The following is a 17,910-nucleotide window of genomic DNA, read 5'->3' on the forward strand; positions in this document are numbered from 1 at the left end:
TGACTGAAGTTGTTATTCTCATGCTTATCCAGTGTCCTTTCAGGTTATAGTTTTGATTTCAGGGATGGCTGAACCTCGTACAATCATTTCTTAAACTTTTAAAGTTTGTAGTACAAGGTGTTCATGGAACCAAATGTTGATTTCTGTTAATACACTGAACTGTATTTAATGTGTGCTGTAGAAACTCTCTTTCTTACAGATGTTGATCTATTTTAGAGTAGAGATGCAAGCACTTGTCTATTTTTTTATAAAGCATTCCTTCCCCAGAGGACTAAGAATTGATATATATGAGCTGAAATAATTTCAAGATAGTTTGTGTAAGCATTTGGATTTTGAAGGACTTAAATCCTCATGCTGTAAAAAGAAAGCATTATTCACTGTTAGCCATAATGAAGCAAGTGTTCCTCTGTAACGCGATTGCTTGGGAAATTTTTGACTGATCACAGCTATCTGGTCCCTTTTGTAGGGAAGTGATCTTGCAAGAGCTTTGTCTTTTATTCTGTCTCCATCTGTTGATAGGACGACTTACATCTTCTGTCTGGACTAGCAGACAGGATTTAGGTGCCAATCCAGCAAACCACTTAAACAACAGTTTAGCTTTAAGCTTTATAGCAACTAAATTAACAAGTTAAAAAAAATAAAATAACATTGCTAACACACTACTGTTATCTTTAGAAGGAAATTTAGGAGATTAGGTTGTATTGGTACATGAACTATAAATGGAATAAGAAGTGTTAAATTAAGCATACACTGAGAATACAAAACATAGATTAAGACCTTTGTCTTTAGTACAGAATTTAAAGGAGGAAAGATTCCTGTTCAGTGGCAGAGAGCACCTATATCTTGTATATTTCTTTTAGATCAGTGCTGCTTGAGTGTGTGGCTAGGCAAACAGATTTATCAGAGAGATGTGTAGTAGTTTCCTCTGGCCAAAGAAAGACTAATGATACAATCAGCAGCAATTATGGCATTTCTCACTGTTGCTTTACAAAGAAACGACAACATACGTGTTTCTTGTACTAGCAGAATTAGTGACCACTACGCACTTAGCAATAGTTCACAGGCAGGCCTGGAAATTCTAATGCTTACATTAAAGGTTACTGAAGTGTTTGTTTCTTTGAAAAATCTTATCATTAAATCTTTTAAGAGTTAATTCTCTCAAAAGAAATCACTGTCCTTGCGAATGGATGAACTTACAGTTTTAAGCTAGTTGAGTTTATATTCAGTTAATGAAACTGATGATAAAATAAAAATTGGCTCTTTCTGAGTTTAGTTCAGTTTTATTGTACAAATGGAAATGCTTTAGGTTTTGTGTTCCGTAATGGTGACCTCTTGTGGTGTAAATATGTCAGTATTTCTGAAGGAGCTTTCTGTAATGCATACTGGAGGAAGTTGTATTTATATGTCATTTTTAATGAGCAGGTAGTCTACTAACTTGGAAAAGTTTATAAATTATTTTACTAATTAGTTTTTAAGATGCAGATCTCATACTGAGTGCATGTGAAGAAAGAAGCATTTTGAGCACTGTATTTTGATATGCTTTGTGTGTGTCTGTACTGTATCTTTTAGTGACCAGATGAAAAAGCCCGGCACAAGTTCATCGTGGCCAAGGAGTACGGGCTGGAAGAGAAGAGTAACAGGTACTTCATAAGGCATTTCAATCTCCAGTCAAAAAATGTGAAATACAGTCAAGTAGAAATAATCTAATTTTTGTAAGTTGAAGATCTTTTTCTTCTTCATTCACTGAACAATCTTCTTGGTTTTCTGGATGTATTGGGTTTTTTCCTGTTGATAAAATGAAACAATATTCAAGAGATCTTCACTCTAAAAATCTGTTGATGTTTTCTCTCTTGTTTTTTCCATATGTAGGCTTAAGAATTTGCCAATCCATTAACACCTTGTTTGCCCATCATTTTTTGTAAACTGGCATTGTTGCACAGAAACTAATAAAGTTATGCCAAGCTCTATTAGCTGAAAATACAGATTCTGGATTGCCCTGTAGGGATGCATTTTGCTAATTTTATGTAAGAGATTTTAATTAATATTTCCAGATAGCTGGCACGTTTCATACATGGCAAGTGCATATTTGAAAGTCTGGTATGGAAACCTGAAGTTTCTACTCTGCTGTTATGCTTTATTACTGTTTTTCTAGATCTGAGAAGTTGCATTATTCTGGATGATTCTGGGAGAGGCTGTAATGTGCTCAGAGGAGCTGAGAGTATTTACCATGTCATGGGAGTTAGTATTCTGTGGGGCTGTATTTTCTCAGTTTCTAAGCCTTTTAATTGATTTGCATTATTTTACTGGTAATATTGAAAAAAATCGTTACTACGATTGTTTCTTTTTATATCTACTTTTTTTAACATAATGAGGCTTCCTTAGTTTGTGCATACTTTAATCCCAGAATAAACAGTGGGATAACAGTAGGAATTCTCAATCACTTCTTCTCTATAGTGGAGTCCTGAGGGGAGTGTTCATTTACAGATTATTTCTATTTTCTGATATGATTTGTGTTTATACTTTCACATTTTAAAGAGAAGGTAAACTCTTTTAATATTGATATATTTGTAGGCACTCAGTATTCCATGAAAAGGCTAAACATGATAAGTCAGGCAGTACACAGCTTTTGAAACCTCAGTGTTGCTAAGGCTCTTGTATTTACATGCTAAAAACAGCAACCAATAAATGTAGACTGATTAGTGATTTTTTTTTTTTTACCAGAATGCAAAGCTGTGGTTAAAACCTATGAAAAACTGAGGCAGTGAACTTTAACTTGCTGAATTCTTTTGCTTGTGTATTTTTGCTGTTGAATTGTGATTTGCTCAATTAGAAGGTTCAGGACACTTCTGCAATATTGTAAAATACAACTAGTGCCATAATTTTTCATCAGCACCTTAAAAATCTCCCAGGACTGAGACACATGCAAGTTTACAATTTATTAATGTTGCTTTTCTTTATAATCATGTATTTCCTGTTCATTCCTATTTCTAGGATTAATATTGTTCAGTAAAAGCTGATTATCTTTTGGGTTTTTTCCTAGTTACAAGAGATATTTGTTTAAAAAATTATGCTATTATGACTTTTAGGTTGCTATATTTTTCTGATGAATGTGAGACAAATTCAGCAGAGTGGCACAAAAAATCACTTCTTTTTGTTCTGAACTAAAAAGTCGAATGGCTTTGTTAATTATTTTCTAGTGAGAAGTCTGGTCATATCTGCAAATGCATACATGAACTATTCTATTTCTTGCTTAATAAAATTAAGTATGTGCGTAGTTAGAAAGTCAGTCCCATCTTTCAGTTTAAGAGAGATAGCTACAAATTGGAAAGAAAAGAATTGAGTCAATATGTGGGTTTTGTGGCAGGAAGGAACAGTGCAAACTATTCTAGTGTTCTCATTTCAGCTGTGCTCTTACATTATCTGGGGCAGAACTTTCACTTCATTGCAAATGCTGCATAGTGTTTTATTAATTAAGCTACTCATTAAATAAGATTATTAACTCATTTGATCTGGAAAATAAAAAAGGTCTGCAAGATAAGTAATAATAATATTACCTAATAACATGTACTTATGCTAAATATGTGTATATGCACACAACGACAATATATAGTTATTGTAGACTCATAGAATGGTTTGGGTTGGAAGGGACCTTAAAGACCATCTAGTTCCAACCCTCCTGCCATGGGCAGGGACACCCTCTACTAGACCAGGTGGCCCAAAGCCCCATCCAACCTGGCCTTGAACACTGCCAGGGATGGAGAAGCCACAGCTTCTCTGGGCAACCTGTGCCAGTGCCTCACCATCCTTGTAGTGAAGAATTTTTTCCTAACATCTAATCTAAATCTACCCTCCTTCAGCTTAAAGCCATTACCCCTTGTCCTATCACTGCCTGCCCTTGTAAACAGTCCCTCCCCAGCTTTCCTGTAGGCCCCTTCAGGTACTGGAAGGCTGCTGTAAGGTCTCCCCGGAGCCTTCTTTTCTCCAGGCTGAACAACCCCAACTCTCTCAGCCTGTCTTCATAGGAGAAGTGCTCCGGCCCTCTGATCAACTGTGTGGCCTTCCTCTGGACCCATGCCAACAGGTCCATGTCTTTCTCGTACTGGGGACCCCTGAGCTACTCCAGGTGGGGTCTCACAAGAGCGGGGTAGAGGGGGAGAATCACCAGTAATAACATACTTACCAGTGTATTACTTATGTAACAGCAGCATTTTTATATAATCTGTTGAAACTGATAGATTCATTCTGTTTAAAATATAGGTAGACAGTTAATACAGATGCACAAAAAGAGTCTAGATCTTTCTTTTTTTTTTTTCTTAAAGAGCAAGCTTTTTAATTAGGAAGTTTTTAATTGTTTCACTGTTCCAAGTAATGCTCAGTAGACAGTAATTTTTTTTAAGGTCTGAGATACTGTTCTCATGATGTAAACCTCTCAATATCAGTGTTCTCATGTAATACAGTATTTTTTGTGTTTGATAATCATTATGTTAAGAATTTACATTGTCATTTAAATGCAAGAGCTAGTAATGAACAGTAGGAGACATGTTCTGACAAATCTGTCACTTAAAAAAATGTATACTAGTCTTCATGGATTTCTTCATGCTACTTAGTGGAGTTGTGTGACTTCTATCTCCCTATTTAAAAAAAAAACCAACCAAAAAACTCAAAAAAGCTTCCCAAAACCAACAAACCAAACCCCATCTTTATAGTAACAACTCTGGTTTCTTGCAAGATAAGGAGCTTAACCTAATCTTGAACTCCAAAAATGTGCCTGCATGCATCTTGTAAGCAATTGTTACATCCTTTAAAACTCAAGTTGCATAGAAGCTCTCGCTTTCCACCTGTAGTGGGCCAATGGTCAAGACCAGAATTCTGTCACTTCACATAGTGCGAGGTGAACGTGAAAAGGATGTTCAGCAAGTCGGAATAATTCCCAGTGATACTGCATCCATATGAAAGTCAATCTTGGAATCCATTTTTTAACAAACCATGTTTCACCAACTCCCTTGTCCAATTTGAAAACAGGCCCACACTCCCAGGCTTGTTTCCAGAAGAATTCCAGACCACTGATTTTTTTATTCTACCAATTTTTAACTTGATGTCTGCTGATAGACTTTTTGTCTTTTCGAAGCAAAGTATAAAAAAGCTGAAATACTTTTTAAAATTTCTCTTCATGAAATGGACAAGGTTTCTCAGTCACTGAAGTGGAAATTTGTTGAGGGTGGCCAAGAAAACTGAGAGTTGGTTGCCTTCAAGGTTTCTGACATGTTTATTGGAGGCAAAACATCTTTCAAATATCTGTAGTTTGCTATTCATTTCCCAAGATGCTGTGTGAGAAATTGTTTAACGTAACAAAGAATAGGAGGGAAAAATGTATTTTACAAAAATTTAGTCAAGAAGTTCGCAAAACTAATTGCATGAAGTGGTTAGAATTGCTAACAGGATGTAGTAACTAACAATACTATTTTTCCCTAACTGATCAAAGAGTCAGTTAACCAAGCTTAGTGTAATATTGTGCATGTGTACTAGATAAAATTATACAATCCTAGAGGATTGTCTGCAGTATGGACATTTTCTAACACAGAATAAGCTGTCACATGGACACAGAGCTGAAAAATAGTAGGACATGTTGATGTAAAAGTAGTCATTACCTTCCAATTCAGCAATCAAATGAAACATTCATGTCAGCAAACCAAAACAAATCTGGCTTTACAGTAGAGTTTTACATATCAAAACATTTATCCATCTAGTTTTGTTTGAAACTTTTGGGTTTTGAGAAAATGTAAATAAAAACCAAAGCTAGAATAGGTAGAATAACCCAGAATATAGCAAAATGTGACATTTTTAGATTTTTTTTTTCTGACTGATGAATAAAGTATTTGTAGTTATTTATGTGTGTAAAAGTTGAAACCTTCACTGAATATGTGCTTTTGTTTTGAATGTATTTTGAAGGCTTAGAGGATGAAACAAGAATAAATGAATCGGAACAGGAAGAAATCTTTTGGCATATAAAGATTCTACCAATTCTGCATGAACTGGAAAAAGGTGGGTAACACTGTTCTTGAAAGGGTGTATTTTTTATACTGTTTCCTACAGGAAACATGGGGCTCCTTTGTGTTTACTACAAAGGAATAACAGTAGTTGGACTATGTAGCCTTTTATGCTTTCATATGTCCAGTGACTTTGCAGTGTAAAAGTGGCCTGGGCAACCAGCTCTAGGTGGCCCTGCTGGACCAGATGACCTCCAGAGGTCCCTTCCAACTTCAACCATTCTCTGATTCTGTAAAAAAAAAACCCAAAAATACTAGTTTAGAGAAGATCTTGTCTAATTACCTTACCTTATTTTAGACAACATAGCTCTGCCAGCTTGGCAGTTAGTGATGAGGTAATAACTTTAAGAATAAAGTACTGCACAGATTCACTATTTTAAGCATAGAGTGTATTGAAGGTCTCAATTAATTTTAGAAAACTAAGGAAATCTTAATGAAAATTTCCATTTGTGCTTAAAGCGTTAGATGTCTCACAAAAGTATGTAATGACCCAGAATACTGAAGCAAAATTGAGTAAATTAGGTATGGCTTGAAAGATTGAACTCTGAAATCCCTTTTAATGTTTCATTGAACAGGTTGTTTAGGTGACTTCTACAGACATTATATTTATTTGAATGCTGGGAATATAGAAAGTAGATTTATTTTTACAAGTGGTTAAAAGTGAGTGTCAAATTAGGGGATTGATTCTGTTTTGGGCTATCTTTTGCAGTGTTCATTATAGTGTGGTACAGATTAGAAATATTTTTTTTTGCATAATTTTGCAGATGTTGATGAGTATGAAACACCTGTACAGTGCTGAGTGATTCCCAAAATATATCATTCTTTTAAAAAGACAGGATTCTCATTCCCACACTTGCCACTGATGTGTAGAAAAACAGCAGTCAGGAAGTTTGAAAACAACTATGCAACTTCACATTTTCCTTGTTTAATGCTGAGTTTGTCAAATATGAGCCACTGAGTTAAAGTTTTGCATAGTGATATGTTCTTTATAGGTGAGCAAAATATTATTTAGAAGTAAAATCTAATCATGTCTTTCCCTTGTCATGAATGTAACTAAGGGAAACCAATTTTCATGCCCCTTTTCCTCAGTCTTTGCTTGATTTTGGTTAGTGTGTTGGGGTTTTTTTAGCTTTTTTAAAAAACTGGGATATGGCTTAATTTTTGTAATAATAGGTGAAATTATCTAATGATACTTTCTCACCAGTTGCTTGCATGTTGTACTACAAAAACCTTAAAGTTAAGAGTTTTGCTGCTGCTTAAATATTCACACAGATTGTAACTGAATTGCATCATTGCCTACTGCAGCTGTGTGTCATATAGCTTTATTTAGACTGTTTACTGTGCAATTGCATTTTTCACTATCAAAATGAATATGAGAATTCCATAATTTTGATGTTTTGAGTGGGTCTGTTGGTAATTCAATAGTTTTAATTTTGTGTGCAGTCACATGCTTCATACCTTTCAGCTAATTCCCTGCACATGCATTTAGGTCACATTTAGTTTTTTATATATTAATAGAAAAGCCTTTTTTTAAAAGGGTGGTCCATAGACTAAGGGAATGATATCAGCATATTATATTATATCAAGGGATGAGAAGGGTGGTGGTGGTTAATGAGGATGTATTGAATTGTGTAGGACCTGAGCATGACGTAAATAGTGTAGAATAAGGGGTAGATAATGTCCTGGTTTCAGCTGAGAGGGTTAATTTTCTTCACAGTAGCTAGCATGGGGCTATGTTTTGGATTTGTGCTGGAAGCAGTGTTGATAATATAGAGATGGTTTTGTTATATGGACCTATTGTTGAGCAGTGCTTACACAGAGCCAAGGCCTTTTCTGTTGCTCGCACTGCCCTGCCAGTAGGATGGCTGGGAGTGCACGAGAAGTTGGGAGGAGACACAGACAGGACAGGTGACCCAAACTGACCAAAGGGATATTCCATACCATTTGATGTCATGCTCACTTTATAAGAGGCTTGGGGAAGAGAAGGGACTGGGGGGGGCAGCAGTGTTCGGAGTGATGGCGTTTGTCTTCCCAAGTAACTGTTATGCGTGACAGAGCCCTGCTTTTCCTGGGGATGGCTGAACACCTGCCTGCCCATGGGGAGTGGTGAATGAATTCCTTGCTTTGCTTTGCTTGTGTGCGCAGATTTTGCTTTGCCTATTAAACTGTCTGTATCTCAACCCACGAGTTTTCTCACTTTAACTTTTTCAATTCTCTCCCCCATCCCAATGGGGGGGAGTGAGTGAGCGGCCGCGTGGTGGTCAGCTGCCAGGTGGGGTAAAACCACGACACTTCTCCTTTCTCCCTCAAAAATATTTGCAGGAAGCTTTCCATTCAAAACCAGATCTGAAGTTTAACCTGGAACTTAATTATTGTCTAAAATCTTGTGACTATCATGTGCTTGAGATGATTGTTATATGACAAAACCAAATACAACTCCAAAGTCTCTTTTTTTAGAAGAGCCAATACTTTTATTTTGTTACATTCCAGTACTCAAGGGAGGATGAACTTCAGAAATGCCCCATGGGATGAGTAATGAATAATTTTTGTTGTTAATTTTGATGAAATGGAGTGGAGACCTTTCAGTTTTGGTTCCTTGCCACTCCTGTTTCACTGCTTATTGGAGCAGAGGGTTTAGAATCATGCTAAATTTTGTTAAATTTTCTGTCATGGTGGGAGTAGAACTGGAATAGTCATTGCTTTTCCTTGAGTATGATAATTGCAAATTGAGAGCTTCCAGGCACTGCTCAGCACGAGAAGTGGGTCCTTGAATCTGCCTACAGGTTTGGGGCCAAATATATAATGGGTTTTGTTGCAATTTCCTGTCCATATATATATTTCATCACAAGTGCTTTGCCTCCTTGAATATGACTTTTTTTCAGCTGTGAAGTACATCCTGAGTAAATGTGGAGTTTATACAGGCAGTTTAAGTGGGTTTATATGGTGCTTTATTAGTGTCACCTTATAGACAAAAGCAAGTGTAAGAAAAAAAAACCAAAACCACAAACCCCTCACTCTTGAATTTGAAAAATAGTCAAGACTTTTCCTTTTTCCTCTAAAATAAACACATATATGATTCTATTGTGTTGAGATGCAGATTTTGTAATAATTTACTGCAGGTTTTATTTTTGTATTTTTTAAATAGTGTCTGAGGGACTCAGGTTAGGAAGTAGATGACTTTTTTGTCAATAGGCCAACCATACACTCAAATATATCTTGCACCTCTACTATGCATTGGGGAGTTCTAACGAGTTTTTACATTCGCTTGTTCTTAATCCCAGCAAGGTCTGATATATTAGGTTATGTATATGGGCAGAAAAATATTCTTTAACTGTCTGTTTTTCACATGTAATGTTTGGCGAAGCTCTGTGAAGAATATATTCAGATTCGCAGTTTCCTGGTAGACATTTGCTCAATCTGATTATTAAGCATTAAAAGTGAGTTTCATTTTTAGCTTTAGGTATTATTTTGGCTCTGTGATTTCTTGGCTTGAGTCTCTTCTTTTTGGAAGAGCAGAATAAAACTGTTTCTGAGGATCGCGTTATCATTTTAAGAGATTTATTTGGCGCCTCAGTTTTGTTGTTGTGCAACCCGTTCTTTATTTTGTTCTCCTGTGTCTTTGTCTATTGAGATGCTCTGGAAAACTGATATTTATTTATTTTTTTTTTCTCCCTTCCCACCCCCTTCAAGTAGAGGACAATATAGAAAATCTTTGTCTGGCTTGCATCAAGCTCTATCAAGCCTTGCATGAAGGAAACATGCTTGGAAAAAGATTTAAAAGAAGAAGTGTGCTTCTGAAGACATTATATAAACTTGTAGACATTGATTCAGATCCACTTTGCCTGAAGGTGGCAAAGATTATTCTGGCTGTAAGTGTTTTAAAATGCTGTTTGGTAGAATGTGAAGCTCAAAATGGTGAATTACATCTTGCATTTAATTTTTCGTTTTATACTTTTAGACTGTGTCTAAACTAACCCTTTCCTAAGCACAATTTCTTGCCATATGGATACTAGTCTTCCCATTCATCCAGATCAGCGCTTGCTGGAGCCTATTTTTGCAGAGAAATCACGTCTAGGGGAGAAAGGAGGGACACAAAATAGGATAGCTGGCGTATGGTGGCAGGAATGTTGCTTAGGCATGGGAAAGAGATGGTGTCCTAAGCTGCAATACACATGCAGGGATTTAACAGAACAATAATTTAAAAAATTACACATGGAAATGAAGCTTAGTTTTTAAATAATATCTTGTCATTATTTAACACCTTTATCTGAAAATACCAAAACAATTTTTTTTGAAAGTGACTAAATGTAATTATCTCTTTCTCTAGTATTTCCAGTTAAAACTCTTAATTAAGTTGATGCTTTTGAACCAATAGGTTCAAATTCTACTAAGTATGTATAGACAGTCACTGGTGAAAGGATATCAGCTAGCATTGTGTTGTAGACATTTTAGTAATTTGTGCGTGTGTGTCGGGGGCGTTCTCTTACAGTAGCATGTGGTTTTTTTAATCAGAATATGTAATTGTATATTCAGATACTATGTAGATGTTAAGTGGTGCTTATAAAAAAAAAAAAAAAGTTCTGTTACAGACTTTTCTGTGGGATCTTTTACAAATCACCAACAATAGAAGAAATTGTCCTTGAGATGCAGAGGAAAGGAAGAGACTTGTCATTGTATTTTTAACACTTCACTGTCATGGATTTTCAATGACGGTCATAGGATTTTGTTTTCTGATATTTGAGAATAACTTTCATTATGACATGTCCTGTTGTACTGGAGTTTTTTGTGGGATGGCCATAGATGCCAAACCAGTGAATCCTGTGCAGAATTTCTTTGTAAGAGTGAATTAGAGGAAAAAAAACCCAACCATGGAAGTTATTGATATACTACCTGCACAAAATACATAAAAAGTTTATATATCATCTGTTATTTTAAAGTCAGCACAGTTACAGCTTAAACTAGCTTTGTTTCAAAGTCCTTTAATTCTGCAAACTTTTCAGTTTGGCTCAATGTACTGTCAGAGTTTCAGCTGTAATTTAATAGTTGTGTGAGAATACAAGTTTGCCATGGTGTCTGAACTTGTAAAATGTTCTGGTCCATATTTTTATGTAGATTTTAGTTGTGATAGAATACAAGTTTGCCATGGTGTCCGAACTTGTAAAATGTTCTGGTCCATATTTTTATGTAGATTTTAGTTGTGATTTTTATGTCTTTTACTTTTGTTGCAGATGAAAGTGGATGAAAAAAATCTTCTCAGTGTTTGCAAGCTTGCCTTTAAAATTTGTAGGAATGAAAAAAATGATTACATCATTCAAAATGACAGATTATTGGGTATGTATTCTGATCTTGTATACAAGTTAGATGTTGAAATTCAGTAGTTAGGCTGATCATCTTTCAAGAAACATTCTCAGAATTAACTGAGTCATGCACTAAAAATTGCCTACTTGGTCAAACTAACGGTCCATCTAGTCCAGTATCCCATGCCTCATCATGGCAATTGGGGGTGCTGATTAGGGAGAGCATGAAAGCCTACGTGTTTTATGTGATCCATTTTCCCCCAGCATCCAGAATTGTTACATTCTGTTAGGGACATTAGATGGTGCATCCCTGCCTAATCCTTTTTAGTCTCTGTTTATAGATCTTTTGTTCATTAATTTGTCTAATTCCTTTTTGAACTTTCTGATTCTGTCTGCCTCTACAATCTCATAGAGCAGCAACAAGATCCAGAAGTTCTCTGTCTGCTGTTTTAAACCTATCTACTTTTCATCATGTCCCTGCTTGTAGTTTTGCAGGATTTCTAAGACTTTCTATAGTCAGCTTACTCTCCACCTTCATGATTTTTTAAACAGCAGTCATATCATATATCTTTGCCTTCTCCTCTTCAGACTGAGGCATCTCAGCCCTTCAGCTCTCTCTTTGAAAGTGTCATTCTCTCAGTTGTTTTAGTAGCCCTTCTCTATACCTTCTTCATCTCCAGTAGATCCTTCTTGAGATGTACAGAACAAAACTCTCTATAGAAGTCAAGATGTGTCTGCACCAAATTTTATAGAAGCGAAATAATGCTGTCTCTGGTGTTAGCCATCATCAGGAAGGATGTTGAGAACAATCATTGGCTTTTTTTAGCTGCTACTGCACATTGAGCCAATGGTTTCAGAGAATTGTCAGCACTGGCTCTAAGATTGCTTCCGTGGTTGTAACTGTATTTGTGTCATCCACTTGCATCTTGCAAATACGAGAAATATGAAGAAAATGACAGTGTATGAATGATACTCAGTATTGATTGATGGTCATTCCTTTCATTAAAACTTCATTATGTTTTATTAACATATGCCTTGACCTTGCAAGCATATATTCATGTGCATAAGTTAAAGCATATGTGTATATCTGCTTAAATAGATGAGAGTATTCATGGTCATAAAGTTTAGTACGTGAGTGTTGTCAGAAATAAAACCCAGATATGCCTTTCCAGTAGTAAGATCAACAGGAAAGGACTCAGATTAAAAAGAACAGCTCAGATTGCTCAACTGAGTTTGGATACTGAAAACTACAGTTTTGTAGCGATTAGCATCATACAAAAACCTGGACAAGTTGAGTGGTTATGTCTGTGTAAGCGTTAGTTTTTTTAATCTCATTTCCAACTTCAGCCACTTTTCTTTCCCTTACTCTTCTTTCCCTGTATTTTAAAAAGTAGTAAAGGAAAGAATGGTTTTGGTAGCATTTTGTTTGTTTGTTTATTCACTGTTTATAGAATCATAGAATGGTTTGGGTTGGAAGGGACCTTAAAGACCATCTAGTTCCAACCCCCCTGCCGTGGGCAGGGACACCTTCCACTAGACCACGTTGCCCAAAGCCCCATCCAACCTGGTCTTAAACACTTCCAGGGAGGGGGCCTCCACAACTTCTCTGGGCAACCTGTTCCAGTGCCTCACCACTCTTTTCATCAATAATTGTTTCTTGGTTTCAATCCAAATACCCAATTTTTCTAGCCCACTTATTATAAATGTATTATAAAGAGCACAGTCTGGTTTTTTTCCCCAATTGTTAATCTCATCAATGACTGGACTGTATCAAATATAAATGTTAATATTACACTTTCTGAATAATGATTTTCCTTTTAGATTGTTTGCTAGAGGTCCTGAGAACTGAAGATCTACAAAAAAACAATGAAGCTCTCCTGTATTGCATGGGAGCTATAAAATTCATGTCTGGAAATGCAGTACTCCTTAATGAAATGGTCATCAAAGGAGCTGTTGAAATGTTGCTGCAGTTAATGAAGCGGATTAATAATATAAAAGAAAATGACACATATTTCTCCAACTTGGGCCACCTAGTAGTCCAGGTTAGCATTTACTTTTATTTCTAAAAGTATACACTTCAAGGGCAAATTAAAAAATTAATTAGAGGAGATAAGCTAACCCCCTGTGCCACTGACAGAGTTGTACCTATACTTGAATAGACTTTGTTTTTAAGAAGTTTACATCAAGTTGTTCAGGACCTAGATTTAATCCTTGTAGATCTTTTTGTGTAGTCAATTTTAAAGGCTTTAGAAATTCTGAAGTTAATAGAAATATTTTAGGTACCTAATAAAACCAGTTTCTTATTATTACTTTATGGTGCTGACAACGTTCTGGATATTATAGTAAACAGATAAAAATGTATTCCTTGTCTAAATTCTTTAAACTAAAATAATAAATACAAACTGGTTCTGCAATACTCTAGGATATTACAAAAAGCTTGTTATTGCAAGAATAATGCATTTTTGAAAATGCATAGGAAAATATAGCTATGTTGCTTTGACAAAGTGTTTTGAAAAACTACAATTTAAGGAAAAGGTAGTTGTAAAAGCCAACACTTTTTGAAGCTTTTTGAAAGGCAGCAGGCTCAACACTGTCTGTTCACATAGGAGGTACCTCAATGACTGTTGGCTATGAAAACTAATAATTTTCCCTAAAACTGTTTAAACCTTAGTGTTTTAGAAAAAAAAGGTAATGTAGCTAAATCTTAAGTTATGCATAATTTGTGAGTTTTCTGTATTTGTCAAGGATTTGCCAGGTAGATTGCTGGCATTTGTCTTGGAAATTATTGATGTAATGATTAGTAAATGGTGTAATTGTAAGCTTTTGGGGACTTCATAGGAAAATGAATTGGACAATTTTCTGAGGTAGTGTTTACACTAAATTTCTCTACTAATTATGCCAGATTTCTTTAATTCTTTACTAATTTACAAACAAGGGATTTTATACTACTTGAACTTATATGAGAAAACAGCTTACATCATCACGTTACTATTACTGATTTTCGTCTGTTTATTTCAGTGGAGCTATGAGGTATGTCTCTCCAGAATAGTGCATACAGTCTTAATACAAACATAAACAGATTGGAGGATGCTATGAAGCACTGAATTAAATGATGTGGCTTAAACTTATATTTGGCTAAGGAAGTCCCAAAGTGGCAAATTGCTAAAGATTGGGAAAATATACGATGAAACTGGAAATTTTGTGCTTATCGTGTTCCTCTTTTCTTTCCTACCTGGTCCTGTCATCATTAAGTTCCTATATGAATCATAAAATTCTCTTTTATACATTTCTATCTTTAGAATTGGGAATATTAACTTTCTTTCAGCACTGTGGATTCTCTGAACAATTCTAAAATAAACTGTACCACTTTGTTGATATCATACCTTATATTCTATACAGAAATTAGGATTTCCAAGCCTTCTTTTTCAAGAGAAGGTGTACAAACTTCAGGTTTGCACATAATCAAGGTTTTAATGACCGTATTTTTCTTGAAAGCTGCTAGTTAGACTTTCTAAGTCCCAATACTACTGCAGTGCTGCCTTAGGCTATATCAGTTTAGTTAGAAACCCACTTTTGAAACGTATTGAGGAGGAATTGGGGGTCAAGAATAGATTTTGTTATCAGTGTAATTTGCAAGGTGATAGTGACTTAAAACACCTAAGCTATAAGTTAGCTTAGATGAAGGCGTATGATGTCTCACATACGGAAGCTGTACAGTTATTTCAGTGAGTGGAAATTTAGGTCGTAGTTTTGTGTAGGCATTTTAAAACCTAAATTAGAGATATGTATCCTGTATCTCTTTTCATGTCTATATAGTTTAAAAATATTTATCCTTCTGAGAGCAGGAAGGGGATGGTTAAAAGCAAAGCATATTACTGACTGATGTTTGCTGGCTGCTGCTGGCATTAATCATATAATACATGTAATGGGAATCCTGTTGAGTAGAAAGGGATGGAAATTTGTGTTAAATAGATATAAAAATAAGTTTTTGCCAGTTGGGGCATTTAAAAATAACAAATGATGTCCAAGTCATAAACTAAGAATCAGATTCTTTTCAGCCGTTTGACTAGCTGTCTGAACTTCCCCACAACTTTGCAGAAATGTTTCTTCTTCCATTATTTCTATGTGGATAAATTTAGGGTTTTTAATCAAGGGTTTAACTGCAAATGTGTGAAAGGAAAATATTACATTTTACAGGTGGGGGTTTTTTTCATTATTTGCTGTTTTCAGTATGATTGGAAGTGTAGCCAAACTATTTCGTACAATTTAAATAGACTGGCTGTTTCTAAGAAGGCCTTGAGTATTTTGTGGAAAAGTCAATACTGACGACTGTCTCTTATTCAGGTTGCTGTTTCACTTTTTTATATTCTCTTCTATAGTAGTACTGATACTTCATTTTTCTTCCTGTTGTGAGAAAAGTAGTGATGGAATTCCTGTGCAACTTTCTCATATCAGTTTCTTCAATAAATCTACAATAATGTGCACCATTTCTTCCATGTGAGTTAATTGTTCAGTCATCACAGATGGATGTAGGGATAGTTCTGTTTTCAGGGATATAGTATCAAAGAAAGTTTCTTTAGTAATTCATGTCTTCAGAATAAAGGAAGTTTTTGTGGCATACTTTAAATTGTAGCAAAAGATTAAATATCCAGTGACATACAGATATAATGAATAAATACATGTCTTGAGAAATAGAGAGCAAATTATATTGGCGGAGAAAAACACCTTAAGTAGTCACAAAGGTCTCTGAGAGAGGCTCTGCCATCTCTTAATCATGATATCTGAAGTATCTCAGTTAACTGGGACTAACTCTTCGTTCTTTAACCATATAATTGCACAATCACCAGATGGCACATTATACATAATCTTGCCAGGTCCTTTTTGTGAGAATAAAGTCCCTCTCTAATTTCTTCAGTGTTATACAACGGATTATATGCAGAAGTCCCACAATACAAGAATAAAAATGTTTGTAATTATTTTTCCTTAATAGAGGACAAGAAATCAAGATCATCTTTGACTCATTTTATGTTGCTTCACCTAATAGTCTGATCATAGTTATACAAACTATGGTAATGCTTATTCAAAAGCCAAGGCTTTTGAAGTGTCACTGACAAGACTTAACAAGTACTCCACGTTCCTTAATTGAAAAGCACTTCAATGTCTTCTCCTTTAAAAATAGCATTTGTTTGCTGTTAAATTTTCTGTTTGGGTGAATTTGATCTTTCACATGGCAACATAAGGATTAGGGCTAGTGGGGATTGCTAGAGCCAATTGTAATGTGTTTCTCCCTGAATCATGGTGTCTGCTTAAAGCAATCGGATATCTCTTTATCTGCTGTCTGGCTAGCTTTTTAATTTGTACTCTTCAAATTTCACTTCTGTACTACCTGTTCTTTTATGGATATATACTTCTATGAACTTCTGAATTTCATTGTGTCGCACGTTTAAGTGTATACATTATTTTGCATTGCTTTTCCTTTCCAATCTGTCTTTGTGTGAGGATGCCTCTTGATAGAATTCACTGCTGGAGGATTTTGAACCATCTGTCTCAGGCAGTGAACGATTTTACTCTCTTTTTGGAGACCTCTGCACCATTATCTATTGATAAAGTTTGGGGGTTTTTTCATCATCTAATATGTAAGTCTCTTTACTGCACTGAAAGGCCTGGTCTGGGTTTGAACAACACTTTTGATATGTCGTTTATCCTTCATTTTCTTTATTGTGAAGTTTAGCTAGGGCTCAACAGATAATTATCCTAGGCTGAGTGCGAACATCTTGTATGTAAGTGCTGAATGGAGTCTTCTGTGTCGATTCTATTTGGCAGGAGTTTTTCCTCCAAAACTTTTGCACAGCAAAGTATTTTATCAGAATATTTTTATTTTAAAGTATTTCTCCAGTATCGTGTTGATTTTTTAAGCATCATGACTTGTGAAAGAATGCATATCTGAAAATGTATTTTTTGCTGTTGTTTAGTTAAAATAACAAAAAGTTCCAGCTGTCTTCTTAAAATATGAGGTAAAAGCAAATGGCTTCCATAGGTTCAGTTTCTGCTTATTCTGAATTGAGTATACATTTCATATTTAGTGCTGAAGTTAAATCCATTCATGTATCACATTCACATTACCACATAGTTTTTTCCATCTGTACCTTGCTTCTCCATTTTGACACATTGTTCCTTCTCCTGTCGTTCCATTACAGAACATCTTGAATTGTATTTTCATTCTTCATTCCTGTGGTAACTGAAGATGTGTACATTTTTGTCAAATTTGTTGAAGTAGGACAGCAAATTTGAAAGTTGCTGGAGAATGGACAGAGTAGTGCATAGAATCCTATCAGCAAAAGCTCTTCAAATGCAACAACTTAGTCTGCTCTTTGTCAGATTTTTCCTTTAAAATTAGCAATTATGTATCACTGGACAAGCAGTCCAGGTCAGTGATAAAGTACTTAATTGCTAGTGTTTTTTTGTGCTTACAAACAATTTGAACAGATACTCTTTGTGCTTTATTAAACTACATTTAAAACCAAATTGAAGTTACATACCTTACTCTTAGAATAAGGAAAGTTTGA

The 17,910-nt window shown here is 35.3% G+C and overlaps 1 protein-coding gene across 9 annotated transcripts in view; it reads left to right on the forward strand.

The window, feature by feature from the left end:
- Positions 1 to 17,910, forward strand: part of ARMC2 (armadillo repeat containing 2) — a 71,188-nt gene that overhangs the window by 25,868 nt on the left and 27,410 nt on the right. For all 9 annotated transcript variants that reach the window (XM_054822477.1, XM_054822474.1, XM_054822480.1 and 6 more), the window contains 5 exons: positions 1,570 to 1,640; positions 5,950 to 6,042; positions 9,741 to 9,916; positions 11,276 to 11,378; positions 13,166 to 13,386. In XM_054822477.1, coding sequence (XP_054678452.1) covers positions 1,570 to 1,640; positions 5,950 to 6,042; positions 9,741 to 9,916; positions 11,276 to 11,378; positions 13,166 to 13,386 — 664 coding nt within the window. The remainder of the gene's footprint in view (positions 1 to 1,569; positions 1,641 to 5,949; positions 6,043 to 9,740; positions 9,917 to 11,275; positions 11,379 to 13,165; positions 13,387 to 17,910) is intronic.

Source organism: Grus americana, chromosome 3 (assembly GCF_028858705.1).
Source record: "Grus americana isolate bGruAme1 chromosome 3, bGruAme1.mat, whole genome shotgun sequence".
Lineage (NCBI taxonomy): Eukaryota > Metazoa > Chordata > Aves > Gruiformes > Gruidae > Grus > Grus americana.